Below are 13,721 nucleotides of genomic sequence, written 5' to 3'. Positions count from 1 at the left end.
CCGCCTGCACTTGAGCCGTCCTTGCTTCCAGGGGAAGATGTCAGCAATTGCACGGCCAGTGATGTGGGAACGAGCAGTGCTTATCACCTGAGGGAGCAGAAATTGTTGTTTGAAAATACAGTTCCTAGAAGGGAAGAGTGTAACTTACTGTCCTGTGTTTATGATCTGTTGTGGATTAATGTGGGTCAAAGACTGGGCAGAGGCAGAGGTTTTGTTTACATGACTGTCATCTCTGAGTTGGGACACAAGCGAGCAGCCTTTCTGGACAGATTTTCAGAGCTGGACATATCATAGAATTATACTGTCTTTTCTTCTCTACTTTCTGCTCTAGTCCCACCAAAAAAACAAGAGGTAAGGAGGAATTTGGAGTTTATTTGAACACATTTTACCATGCCTCTCAGTTGATTTGATGGCTAACTGGGACTGGCTGGCTTCATATCCTTTCTTGGAGAGGCTTCCAAGTTCCATTGAAATGGGAGAGAAAGGGCTCATTCAGCCTCTACCCCATTCATTTTCATACTACAAATGTTCTTCCATCTCTCAAAATACAGCAGAAAGCTTGCTCGTCTCTATCACTTTGCATCATTCAGTCGGAGGAGCAATTCAAGCTTAGCACAGGTTAGGAACTATGGCCCCCTCAAGTATCAACAGTGTGCTGTGTACTCAGGTTATTCACTCCTGGTTTTTCTCCTCTTTTTCCCCTTCAGTTTATTCCTATGCCTGTGCTGTATGGTGTCTTCCTGTACATGGGCGTCGCTTCCCTCAACGGTGTGCAGGTAAGTTCCTGCAGCAGCCCAGGCTCCTCTAACAGGCGAGAGCAGATTCCCTGCGGGACCTTGTCCAGAAGATGGTAATCATTAACCGTTGTGGGTTTTCTTTTATAACTTTCCGGCCTTTCCCTTCTCCTTCACCGCCTCATTTTCGTCCCAAAGAAACCCATGAAGGGGAGCAACTGTTTACAAATATTGTTGTGCACTGGCTGGGTTGACGATGAGACCCGAAGGAAAGAGTCTGGTAAGCGGGTGAGCTGCCAAGTCCTGGCCCTGTGAGCGATGGTGGGTGCTGCATGAAGACCCCCGGGTCTTTCCTGACCCCCTGCTCACTAACAACAATACTGAGGACAGTCTCCGCTCCCAAAAGCCCCCGGCTCAGTCCTGGGATGGCTTGGGTCTTCTTTGGGGCCATTTGACACCGGCTGAAGGAAAATAATTTAACATGATTTATGGCGGTGGCATTATTCTGCACTGTTAACAAGTGGGAACACTGCTGTTTGTAACCGAAGGGAAGCCAAGCCCCCTTTCTTTGTCGCTGAGGAAATATTACGTAAGGAGCCTTTCTCACAGGGCAGTATCTTTAATTGGTGCTAGGAAGCTGGAAGTGTTTTTGTTACTTTCTGGCACCCTGTTAATTGTGGCCTTTCTTTTTAGTGCTTGCTTGTGTTCTAATGGGAAAAGACTCTGTGTTCTGCGAACACCATGAGAATTTATTTGGGTGTTCTTTAAAATGGCCCTGGCTTTCATTCACTGGTTTGAGATTAATCTGGTTTCAGGATCAGTCAGAAGTGGGCAGCAGGCCCAAGTTCTGGCAAGAGACAACAGAGGGATTGTAATAGTCACCCTTTGGTTGGTTCTCCTAGGGGGGATTTCCCGTGTTTTCTGGCCCAGGTGGTCAGGGAACTGTGCAGCTTGTTTTCAACCCATCAAGGATGTTTTTCACTCAATGAGAAATCCTGATTTTGGTTTCATTCCAAGTCCATCGCGTCCAGCCCAGGGCAAGTGATGCTGCCTGAAAAGCTGTCTGTCCTCCTCATTCTTCAGTTAGGTGTATTTCTATTCTTGTCAACATGATGTTTGCCGTCACCTCCGCTGACCCCTGTTCCCAACTGATTTGGAAAATGCATTGCTTTTATGTCTTTTAGTGCTTCTTGGTAGAACCATGTGGGTTCACTTCAGTGACCCAGAATTTGATGCTGGCAGTCTTTTGGGTGTTCATCTTCTCTTCTCTGTTTTGTGGGTAATGAAGTGCTTCCTTCAACAGAAAATTCACTACATCCCCAGCTGCAGCAGATCCAGCTAGTTATTTTGAAGCCAACAGAGCTATTTCCACTGATACCTTAGTTTTTTCGTTTACACACTGATCATCAGAGCACATGAAGTCCTGCTGCTTAAAATACAGGCATTTGAAAGCCTCACTTTGAGAGATGCTTGGCTCCAGTGTCTCTGTTTAGGTGCCAAATGTAGATGTAGGAGCTTAACTTTAGACAACTGAGTTAAAATGTTTAGCCAATTATGCATTAAGAAAAGGTTACTCAGGATAGAAGAGCTGTGCTGAGTTCTCTGCTGAATTTCCTATAGAGAAGGAAAGCAAGTTCATTCAAGGTCACCCTTCATGGTCTGATAGTGCTTTTGTCACTCATTTTTGTGCATCCTGGCTTTCATTTAAATGCCTGTCTTTCTTTCATTTTCTACCCAGTTCATGGATCGTTTGAAGCTGCTCTTGATGCCTCTAAAACATCAGCCTGACTTTATCTATCTGCGTCATGTCCCGCTGCGCAGGGTCCATCTGTTCACGTTTCTGCAGGTGGTGTGTCTGGCCCTCCTCTGGATTCTCAAGTCAACTGTGGCTGCTATAATATTCCCTGTCATGGTAGGTGACGTTCTCCTTCACCTTTTCCAGCCCTGCCTTCCTTTCGTAGCCTGGGCCTTCCACACGCCGTCATACCCCCTCCCACAAGCTGGCAAATCAAATTCTCTCACTGTAATAATCCCTAGCCTGGGACTCTGCACTCCGTTCATTGCACTGACGCAAGATTGCACGAGGCAAATGTCCTCCACATCCTCTCATTTGCTGTGGTTGCCTTTACATAGATCCTCTGGAGGAAAACAAGCCTGGAAAGTTAATTTTTTTCCAGGAAGGTCAAGTTAGTTTTGACCCTTTCTGGCTGCCAAGGTTAGATTTGCTGTTTTCTCCTTGAGCTGCGTAAATGAATGAGAGGTTCATAGCTTTCCTTTTTTAGTCCACACTAATCATTGTACAGAAAATGTCTCCCTTGCTTTTAAATAACACAGACTGACAAAAACAAGAATGAGAAGGTAGAGCTGTGCACACTGCTCAGGGCTTGCTGTAAGAGGAGGACCAAATGGGGAAAAAGGATTATCTAAGTTGAGAGCAAAGAAAGAAATGTCTTTTTCCTTTGACATGGATTCATACAGTGATGTTGTTTCATGTTTAATATCTGAGTATATTATGTATAGCTATAAGGTGCATGTACTCTTCCAATAACACATATCAGAGTCATGTTAAAGCATTATTTTGCATGTTGAATGATAAATTATTCATCACATAGAACTATTTCGTAAATATACCCTGTGTAGTCAGTCTGTGATATAGTATTTCTACATCATGAAAGGGGAACAGTGAAACTCAGCTTTCTGTGCATTTAGATCCTATAAACACGATTAGGTGCTTATACCAAATAAAAAACAAACTAGTGTTAAGGGGAGGTTACATGTATACTTTGCAACAGGCTTCCAAGCCAGACCAAGTCTTGAAACCTGTGGCCATATACAGGTGACTGTTGGAACAATTTGGATCCAAAATGAGGGGGCACAGAGCAGACCCTTCTCCACATCTGTGCCTGACCTGTAGATCAATGAGAACAGTTGGGAGCAAAGTAGTCTTGTGGGCAGCTGGATCTAACGTGAATCCAATGGGACCAAACCTCCACACATGCAGATTCTGCAGAGTTTCATCTGTGGCTTGGAGACAGTTCAGACTGCTGCAAAGTCAAAGCTATATGAAACTCCCTTAAGAAATTTGGGTCCAGTCCCCCTGGTTTCAGGTTTAGGAACAAGTCAAATCTCAGTTGTGGGTGCAGTTACAAACTGTAGTGCTTATTTAAGAAAGAGAATGAGGGAAAGCAGAAACACAGACAAAGACGAGCATTTGTTCTCTGATGCCAGTGAAATTAGAGTAAAGCTGATTCAAGTAAAAAATCCTACATGTTTTTGTTAGAACACATGCTCATATATAAAGATGTTAAAAATCCGCAGTTCCCACTTAAATGCCATTCCATTGCATTTTAATGACTGTGCTGTACTGCTGTTCAAAGCTGAATCTAAGATCTGGACTCTCTTTCTTCTGGCCTGTAAAACACAGTATCTGAGTGAGCAGTAAGTCTACTGGCATTTATTATAATGATGCAGAATCAGTGAAGGCATGGTGACAGCTTAGGTGTAACTGAGTCTGATGGCCAAACCTCAATTATTTGCACTCATGAACAAAAAGACTATAAAATTGCAATTTGACTGTGAAGATCTGACCAGTAGCTAAACTTCTGCTTATCTGTAAGAAAAGCACTTTTAATACAAAAGTAATTTATATTTTGATAATCGTGGGGGTGTGTATGGCATCTGCTCCCTCCTTCAGGTAGTTTTTCACTTCTGTAACACATCTGAAGTTACACAAGTCAAAATTTTCTTTCAAAATTTGAGATCCATTCTCAGATCTGTGCTGTTGATCATCATTGCTTGGGGCAAGCCCTTCATCTTAAAGGCAGTCTTTGGTTGACAGAAACGGGTTGCATCTTTCTATAGCCAAGTCAAACTTCAGTCTTTCAGTGTACCCTTTGGTAAAGCGTCCCTGTGATCTTGGTATGCATTTGTTGGTGGCCTTAGATCTAGTGTGGGCATAAGCACTTATTTCAGACACGTCCCTTCTTTTTTTTTCCCTAGCTCCTTTGATTGCAGTCTTGCACAGAAAAAGCTTTTCCCTCAGTTTCATGCAGCTGCAATCATATTAAACTTTATTCTGCAAACTCTGAGGGCATGTTAGACCCTTGTCAAATTTCTAAAGAGTTCTTATATCTGGGGAACGGGTGAGGAAAAAAGTAAAGAAAATTACTCAGATTGCCCCTGTGACTCTGGGTGGATAGACTGAGTCTTTGGTCTTTTTAGTTTATTATTTTGCCTGATGCCTGTTAGTTGGATGCTAAAGATTACCTTTGTCTCCGAAGGAGCGGTAAGTGGTTACATAGTGTTACTTGTCCATCGCTCCTGTTTTTTCTCACGTGAAACAATACCACTTTGGTCCTAACTCCATTCTAAAGTTTGGATTTTCAAGTTGATTGAGGTACTCCAGGTGTTCACCTTGTTCTGTACTGGTTAATTTACAGCCAGAATTAAAGTGTTTGGGATTAAGAAGCCGTATCAACATGAATGGGCAGAATGTTCCCGATGAAAGGTAAAATGTGACCGAGTGAGAAGTCTCTCCCTGCCTTTTCAGATCCTGGCACTTGTAGCTGTCAGAAAAGCCATGGACTACCTCTTCTCCCAGCATGACCTAAGCTTTCTTGATGACGTCATTCCAGAAAAGGACAAGAAAAAGAAAGAGGATGAGAAGAAGAAGAAAAAGAAGAAAGGCAGTCTGGACAGTGACAATGATGATGTAAGGAGCTTTCTACTCTTGTCAAATTACTCCTGTGTAGCTAGTTAATCCTGGGCAACTGCACCGTGCTCCTCCCCAGCTCTGGGGTGGGGATTTTCCCAGCCCGTTTTGAATCTGACCAGCAGTCTTTACCTGCTGCAGCAAATCGGCCCCAAACAAAACTTCTTTTCAACACTGGCTTCCTTTTGCCAGACGTCACCAGCCTGTGGTAGGTGGTATTTGCATTGCCAAGAATGAAATCACACTTTTCACAAGTGCAATAACTAACTGCTGACATGTCATGCCTTTTACTAGAATGCTTTTCATCACCCTGTCTTGCTCATCTTTCCCTCCTCCTCCTCCTTCTTTCTCCCCTATAATTGTCTTTACATTTTAGAAGGAGAGTGGTTTTCGTGAGCAGCTCTGTTACTTCTGAAAATATTATGGGTTTTTTTCTTTTTTGATTTTTCTGAATTGCTCTTTTTAAAAGGACAGAAAGGTGTGAATTGATTGTCATTGCAGGAGGGACTTTGTTTTCTGTTGATAATACTTCTGGCCTTAGAATACATGCCCTTCTGCAATATGCTTTACTCTGCTCTGACCTCAAGTTGCAGCATACAGTAAAATAGTGGAACATAGTGGCTAACATCATTATTAAATGCAGTGATCTGACCAGATCCATGTGACTTAGAATATTCTGATTTTTTTATTGTATATATATATTTAGAAGAAATGTAGCCCTTGTGCCTTTAAACATCCTCCTACCCAGGGCTAATGTGAACTCAAGTACTACTAAATTTACATTGAAGTGCTAAACACAAAGTTTATATAGTACTTCCTATATTAAGTGTGTACTTCCTTTGGAGAGTTGGCTGCCTCGGTCAGCGCTGACTTTTACTCCAGCTGGATGGCAAGGCACAAAGGGAGTGAGGCTTTACTAATTTTAGGATATGCACAGAGAGTGTTGAGCATGGTGTCTCTTGTTCTGCTCATGTAACTGTCTACAGTTAATGAAGAGAGGCTTCTTCTACGGTTGGGGTAGAGGTAAGGTCACCTGACATTGAAAAATGTCCCACTCGTGCAGAGTGGGAGAAACGAATGAGAAGGGATCTTGCGTCAGTGGGGCAAAAAGGCAGCAGCAAAAGTCAGCTGGCCCTTGCCTGTACACTCAGGCCCAAGGCACGGTTCTGAGGCCGGCAGTGCTAAAGTTTGGAGCTCTGGTCTGGTGTGGGGTGGCTGAGTGACAGCAGCCCTGGGCTGGTGCACCGCTTGATGGCCTCCTTGCTCCCTGTCCAGCTTTGCTGATATGGAGTAGCTAAAGGTGAGGTCAGGAAAAGGAAACTCCCAAGAAGCAGCTGCTGGGTCAGCTAATAATCTAGTGTCTTCAAGAGGAAAATAGCAGCTCCAGGAGTTCCCTCACACCAGCCTGGTGCCTGGCTGTGGTCAAGAAAGGAGGACAGAAAAGGCAGCTTTTATCCTGGTGGAGGATGAGCTAGAACCCAACTGTCTTACGTGAGAGCTATGTAACACTTCCCCAGAGCTGCATTAGAGGCAACAAAGTCAGACTATTGCAGTGAGAAAATATTCAAAAGCTTTTGCCTTTGCGTGAAGAATATATGCTGTGTAAAATAGATCCTACACTCTAAAAGAAGCACAACTAATAATTTCGTAAGTGAGGGTGCAGCGATGTGGGAAGTAGCCTGGTTGCCCCTCTTATGAAATCAGCCTGAACCCAAACTTGGAAGATTGGCTCTCATTTCAGATGGCAGGCTCCCCTCTCTCTTTTTTTGTAGCAGGCACTGGCCACTGGGCTCTATTCCTACACTAATTTTTCAAGAAGCCCAGCAGATGCATCCCTGTTAGCAGTACGGCACCTGGCAAGGCTCTCAGACTTTTTTTTTTTATGGGAAAGGCAGCAGCTTCAGGTGTCAGTGTGGAGAGCCCTCACCTAAGAACATGAAGACTAGCCTTTGATTCGAGACTTGAATTTTAGCAGGGTTGCGTCAGCGGGAAGCCACGTGCACACTAACTGCACAGTCCCTCTCAGTTACATGCTGTGGGAGACAATATAACATTTAGTGTCTTCTATAAATTCAGTGGAGCAGGGCTTAAAAACTTTGCCATTTACCTTTCAAGAAGGTGCCTTAGCTGCCACGCTATGTTGCCCTGGGGTATGTGCATTTACGTATTACTGTGCGCTAACAAGCGGTTCCTTGGGCGGGCTCCCCCTTCATTTCAGTGGCTACGTCAGGCCTCCAGTGTCAAGGGTTTCCTTCAGTAGATAACTTCATACAAGCAGAAATGAGAGAAAATGCCTTACTGTGCATAGGGAATAGCCTGCAGAGCTTTGACTTCATCCCCTCATTTTGACTCATTTGAATCCAGCAGCATGGTACCCAGAGCCATGGCTTCCATATCTCTGGTATGTTTTAAGCTATTTTATGTCTTCTCAAGCTTTTAATGAATGTCAGCTACAGTACTCAATCTGATAAGTAATAGAATTTATGCAAAATGCTCTTTTTTAACTGTTTTTGTCTTCTTTTCAACACTTGCTTTTACCAGATTTCCTGAATATAAAGCACTTGGCATTATTGGTTTGATTATTTTCACCCTTTTTGTACTGTAAATAAGTGCCCACAAAGTTAGCACTGTAGGATTGTGCAGGCAATACCCCAGTTACCGAGTTGGGTGAGGAGAATTGCAGGGCATTGCTAATGCGAACGGCACTAGCTGGATGAGTAAAGCAAAACCCAGCGTGGATGGAGACTGCTCTCTCAGCTCTAGTTGAGACTGTGTTGAAGTTCCCACCAAGGATTTGCTAGCCATCGAGGGCAGCGAGAAAGGAGCTGCCAAAACAGACGTTACAGTAATCTCGCCATTGCTCCCTCCTGCTTGAATTTACAAGGTGTAAATTAGTGCCACTAACTGCTGCATTTGCCTAAGCTTGTATGCAAAGAAAAATCAGGCCCCTTGGTTTTCTCTCAGATCGTGCATCCGAAATGCATGATCTAAGAATGGCCAGCCAATTTGTTAAAAACTCCTGAGCTAGCACATTTAGCTTAAGAGCCAAAAGTGATGTGTAATAGTGTCTTCTCCCCTTTTGCGCACTTTTGGCAACTGCAGGCGCTCTCTTGTCTCTTTGTTCATAAAATATGGTAAAGTTTCAAGCAGACCCTGAGCGTCAGCATTTTCCTTCCATAGGTCTGTTATATTTATTAGCACTGAAGCAGTGATATGTTGGAGGGGCTACTCAGCTTTCTCATGCTCTGCTTACAGTATAGCCCAAAACTGATGGGGATTTGGGGTTAGCTTCTTTGCCTCAGTGACCTTCTGCTGAATCTTTTTTGTTTGAGCTATGCTGACCCCTCAGCTTCATAAAAATTTTCTGAGGAAATATTTTGCTGTTGGAGTATACAATATTTTACTGGATGTTAGTTATGTTAAAATTTTCAGGGAGAGAGACTCTCTGGCCTCTGCAATATTTCCCTGTCCGGACTTTTACGTCCTCCCCCTCCAACCCAATGTCATGCTCAGGGCTGTGCCTAGTTCAGGAACAAAGACATGTTGAAACATTTCTGGCAAATATCACCTTAATTTCTTTGCCAAGTTCTGGAGTATCAGCCTTTCCTTGATTATGAGAAGTTGATTTTATTTGAAAGAATAGCAAAATTGTTCCTGGTACCTTCTAGGCATTAGCAGGTGGAGTACTGAGGCAAAGAGGACATAACCATGCTGGTACCCAAACTCCAGGGGACCCTGTGCTTACCGTACGCTGAGGATTTCAGTGAAAGTTTGCTCAATTCGGTGGAAAGCTGTCCTGGAGAAACACTTGCCCAAGTAGACAGCTTTGCTCTGTGCTTGTAACCCTTCCTGACGGGTTTGCTCTTTCTCCTGTCTGGCTGGGACTATTTGTATTCTTAAAGGGCTCCTGGATTTGATGAAGTACTTAAGTGTAAATAGAGGTGTCATTGAGATTGGGCTTGACTTTACTTAAATAAAAGGGGGAGCTGAGACAGTCCAGCTTAAGGAAGCTCTGCTATATTGTGTCTGAACTTCTTCCTCTTTGAGCAATTTGGGGAAAAAAAAGAAGAATTTTACAGAAATAAATCACAGCGGGATAAACCTTTCTGATGAGATTTCACGGAAGTCTATGCCCTGTCATTTCTTCCTAAGCTTGCGTTTTCACCTGTATTTTCTGCAGCCAACTCCAAGCTGAATTGGATGGTGTCTTATAAACGGGTGGTCAAGGAGCTGGTGAGGTGGGGAGAGGGGAAGATAACACTTGCACAAGGTTGTTGTTTCGGTCTGTTTTATTTTCATAGCGTAAAGGAAGAGGCCAAGTGGGGTGCAATGGGGAGCCAGTGAACACCAGCAGGCAGCTACGGTGGACATTTCTTTTTTTTATCTTCCTCATCCCTACAGAAACTATATGAAGCATAATTTTGTTGGTGGGAGACAATAGGAGAGAGAGCGGTGGAAATGTTCTAAGACCTTTTACACATTTCTTTCACAGTCTGACTGCCCCTACTCAGAAAAAGTCCCAAGTATTAAAATACCAATGGACATCATGGAGCAGGAACCTTTCCTAAGTGATAGCAAACCTGCCGACAGTGAGTAGAACTAACCTCTTGCATGCCTGCTTGACTCTGACTTGCAGTACCAACAATATATGTATCTGCTGAGAGTGATTTTTTTCTAAACCTTGCCTCTTACTTTAAAATTTTTTTTTTCTTTTTTAATTTCCAGGCCTCTCTGTCGATTTTGGTTTTGTGTTTTTTCCTTTGTTTCTTACAAAGCTTATGTTATTCCTCCTGGTGCCTCCAGCTTACGTGCTTTTATCCAGCTATTAGCAGGTCTTATGGTAACTCTTTCTCACCTTCTCTCTTTAACCCTCAATGCACTCAGTCCATTTCTGGTCTTTGCTGTTTTCTGTTTTAACTCTCCTGATTGCCTGAACCCTTTTCCCTGACCCTCATGTTCTGGATTTGCAGCATGTCTGAACTGTATCACTGTCCATTACTGTTTGTTTCCTTAGGTTCTGAGCAATTGCAAAAATCAGCACTTTAAAAGAATAATTAAGTGTGTCGTTGATCTACATCACGCATTAAACTGACAAGGCAGTGATCATTTGACCACTAACATGTTTCCCTTCTTAGGAGATTTGCTGTTGTGCTATTCTGTTTCTTTTTACTTTCTTGTGTTATTACCCACAATTGATTATTATAATCTTCATTTTCAGTCATTTTCACTTTCTGTTGTTGTTGTCTGTTAAGTGAGGAATCAGGAAAAGCAGCTGACAAGCTTTCATACATTTGCACTAACTTTTTAAAATACTGTGAGCAACAGGTTGAATCCTGAAATATATATGCTGCTTTGTCGTAAGATGGGAAGGGAGAAGTATGAACAACAGCATTAAAAGAGCACTACTGCGATGCCAGCAATAAGATTTCTAGGAGTAAGGCTTAAAAACACACATCTTTAGATCCATAAAATATCATTTGTGATTAAGAGTTGGTACCGAAGTCCCTTGGCTTTCAGCGGCATTTGGGTATACTGGGCAATCATAAACATCGTGCTGTGTTTTTAGATAAAAGAACACCTAGAGATTCCCATTATAAAACAAAGCCAAAAAGAAAGAACCGGATCCTTTACTATTTATATATCCTCTGTGTTTTGCTGAAAATACAGAACACAACAGCGTGTTGTGCTGATGAGTGAAAAGAAAGGAAGTGAAATTCGCCTTGAACAACCAAACAGATCCTCCTTCTGTGAAAATGCCTTGATATGCTAAAAATAAATTACATCCTAAAGGTTGTTACACAGGATTTTATGATCAGATGCACTGACTTCTGTATCATTAAGGATGAAATAATTAAGGAAAAATTAATACTTCTGCCACAAATCTGGGTAAATCATTGATTGATGTGTCAAACAGCAGTTTATTTGTGTATTTGTACATTTTTACAATTCAGAAATTGATTTCCTCTCCTTTATTTAGAAGCAAGGCAAAAAAAAAAGTTTCAGGTCCTTGTAACTAGAAAGGGTAGCTGGAATCCCTCAACACTGTGGCATTAGCCTAGACATATAACTATGCTCTGAGATGTAAAGTATGTTACTAATAATGCTAATAGCTTTTAGTACCTGAGCATATTTTGCATGATCAGAGTGCTTCACAAACCTTTAATTCACCCTTCAACCACCCAGGGCAATGAAGTGGATTCCAACTGTTTCTCAAGCCAAATACAAAATTGTTTTTTTGCTCCTTAGCTTTCCTTCCGCAATAGCAAGAATAGGATTGTTATGAGCAGAGTACGCTTCACCACGCGGCGGCAGGGAGGGGAAGTGATTACAGGCAACAAGCCCCCTATTTTCTCGCAAGGAGTTAGGATGCCACGGTGAGGAGCTCAGGGTAACTAAGGAGGTAGATGAAAGGTAAGTTATCTGGTTCTCAAGGTGGTGAAGCAAGGCCAAGAAAGGGAGTCATTTGCCTGAGAAGGAATTTGGGAGTTTCCTGACTCCAGGTTGCACGCCCAAACCCTGCAACGAGGGATTCCCAAGCCCTTTTTGGCAGGTAGCTCTGAGCACTGCCGGGGGGGCACGGAAACTCTGCAGCCGGCTTTGAGGTGGCTTGTGGCTCCCCGCGCCCCAGACGGAGACCCCTTGGGCAGGCTCCAGCGCCTGCCTGCTAAATACGAAGGGAATTTTCAGGCTGCCTGGTTTCTCATGCCCCATTTGTGCCAGCCGGGTGACAGCGGCGGTAGACGAGCCACCGCTCGTAGTTGTTCATCCATGTATATAGTTATATATCTGCATGTGCAAAGGCCCGCTTCTGAGTGCAGCTCACCAGGCAGTCTCTGGAAATGAGCCCTGTGGTCATACTGGCCGCTCAAGGCTTTTTATCTCGGAGGTCAGATTTAAACTTTGTATTTTTATTTGCAAGCTGTGAGATTGATACGGTAGCAAGTCAGCCCTGAAAGGAACCGCCAAATGCATGGGGGTTTGCTGAATGAACTGAGGCTGTGCTCGAGAAGCCATAAATGCTGTGTGCAATGACCAAAAAGACTTTCTTCCCTCCTCCCCAACAGGAGAAAAATCACCAACATTCCTTGAACGCCATACGTCATGCTGAAAAAATTCCTTTTCTTCAGTCACACACCATGCCAAGGTAAGCACCTGCAAACTGCTACCTGTAGTGATTCCTCAAAAAAAAGCAGAGGGATAAAATTGCTGATATCCTTTCCTTCAGTCGCGTAGCAGGATGTTGCAAAGACAAAGGAAATAATCTGTTTTCCCCCGTCTGCAGGGGGGATAATGGAGGAAAGTGTGTCAAATTAAGCTCCAGGGATATAAGCAAATTATTTCAAGGGCAGCTTGTGAGTTTTGTCACAGCTGGATGTGAAGCACAACTCCTGGATTTTTGGAGGTCCCATATCAATGAAATCAGTGGTTTTCCCGCTGACGTAAGTACTGTCTGGATCAACTCATTAAAATAACCTTATGTGAGACACAGGCTTCACGATAAGTAAAGGTAGCTAAGAGCTGTGTATCACCACTGTCCCTCTGGGTCATGTATTTGGTATCCATAGGCTGCTGGTTTCTGAACATTGTATTGTACTTGCATGTGCTAATGCAAAGAATTGATACGCAATAGTGGGAATCAAGCATTTGCTCCATTTCTAGATGCAACTTTGTCTGTTGGATGACCCAGTAAGTACTAGCATCTGCAGTTTTCCCTGTGTAAGCCGATTGCCACTCTGTTATATGTATATATGTAATGCCGTTATTCTTACGTGAATGGTAGATTTTTTCAGGATTTGATCACTCAGCAGTTGTACTGTATGGAGAGGAGCTAGGAGAAATGAGCCGAGCATTTCAGAATGTGTTAAGCGTTAACAAAAAGCATCAGACCAGTCCGTGCATTTACCTTTCTCTCTTTTCCTGCGCAGCCCTCCACGAACTCCAGTAAAAGTTGTGCCTCAAATTAGAATAGAACTTGAGCCTGAAGACGGCGGATATTTCTGGAGGAGCAAGGGAACAGAAACTACTTTGTAATTTGTCTGTCTGTTAAATCTTATGTGGATTTTTTTTTCTTTTTTTTTTGTCACCAGCCAAATATTACAAAATGCTCTCGGTCTCCCACCTGCGTAGGTAAATGAGACATTCTGCACTTCTCCCTCTCCCTGTGCCCCTTGCAGATCTCTTTTTATTCACCCTCGCCCCGTTTTTCCACTCTGACCAAGACTTGTGTTTGCCTTCTCTGTCGCTTAGACATGCACGCATCTCTCTCATTTTCGAGC

At 43.2% G+C, this 13,721-nt stretch overlaps 1 protein-coding gene across 1 annotated transcript in view; it reads left to right on the top strand.

Annotated features, from left to right (window-relative positions):
* SLC4A4 (solute carrier family 4 member 4) overlaps nucleotides 1-13,451 on the top strand; it is a 198,358-nt gene extending 184,907 nt beyond the window's left edge. Inside the window, exons 21-26 of the mRNA XM_067297497.1 lie at nucleotides 708-776; nucleotides 2,473-2,646; nucleotides 5,284-5,445; nucleotides 9,938-10,034; nucleotides 12,510-12,589; nucleotides 13,371-13,451. Coding sequence (XP_067153598.1) covers nucleotides 708-776; nucleotides 2,473-2,646; nucleotides 5,284-5,445; nucleotides 9,938-10,034; nucleotides 12,510-12,553 — 546 coding nt within the window. The 3' untranslated portion in view covers nucleotides 12,554-12,589; nucleotides 13,371-13,451. The remainder of the gene's footprint in view (nucleotides 1-707; nucleotides 777-2,472; nucleotides 2,647-5,283; nucleotides 5,446-9,937; nucleotides 10,035-12,509; nucleotides 12,590-13,370) is intronic.
* The last annotated feature ends 270 nt before the right edge of the window (nucleotides 13,452-13,721 follow it).

This window comes from Apteryx mantelli, chromosome 5 (genome assembly GCF_036417845.1).
Source record: "Apteryx mantelli isolate bAptMan1 chromosome 5, bAptMan1.hap1, whole genome shotgun sequence".
Classification (NCBI taxonomy): Eukaryota; Metazoa; Chordata; class Aves; order Apterygiformes; family Apterygidae; genus Apteryx; species Apteryx mantelli.
This window is presented reverse-complemented; position numbering and strand designations above follow the sequence as displayed.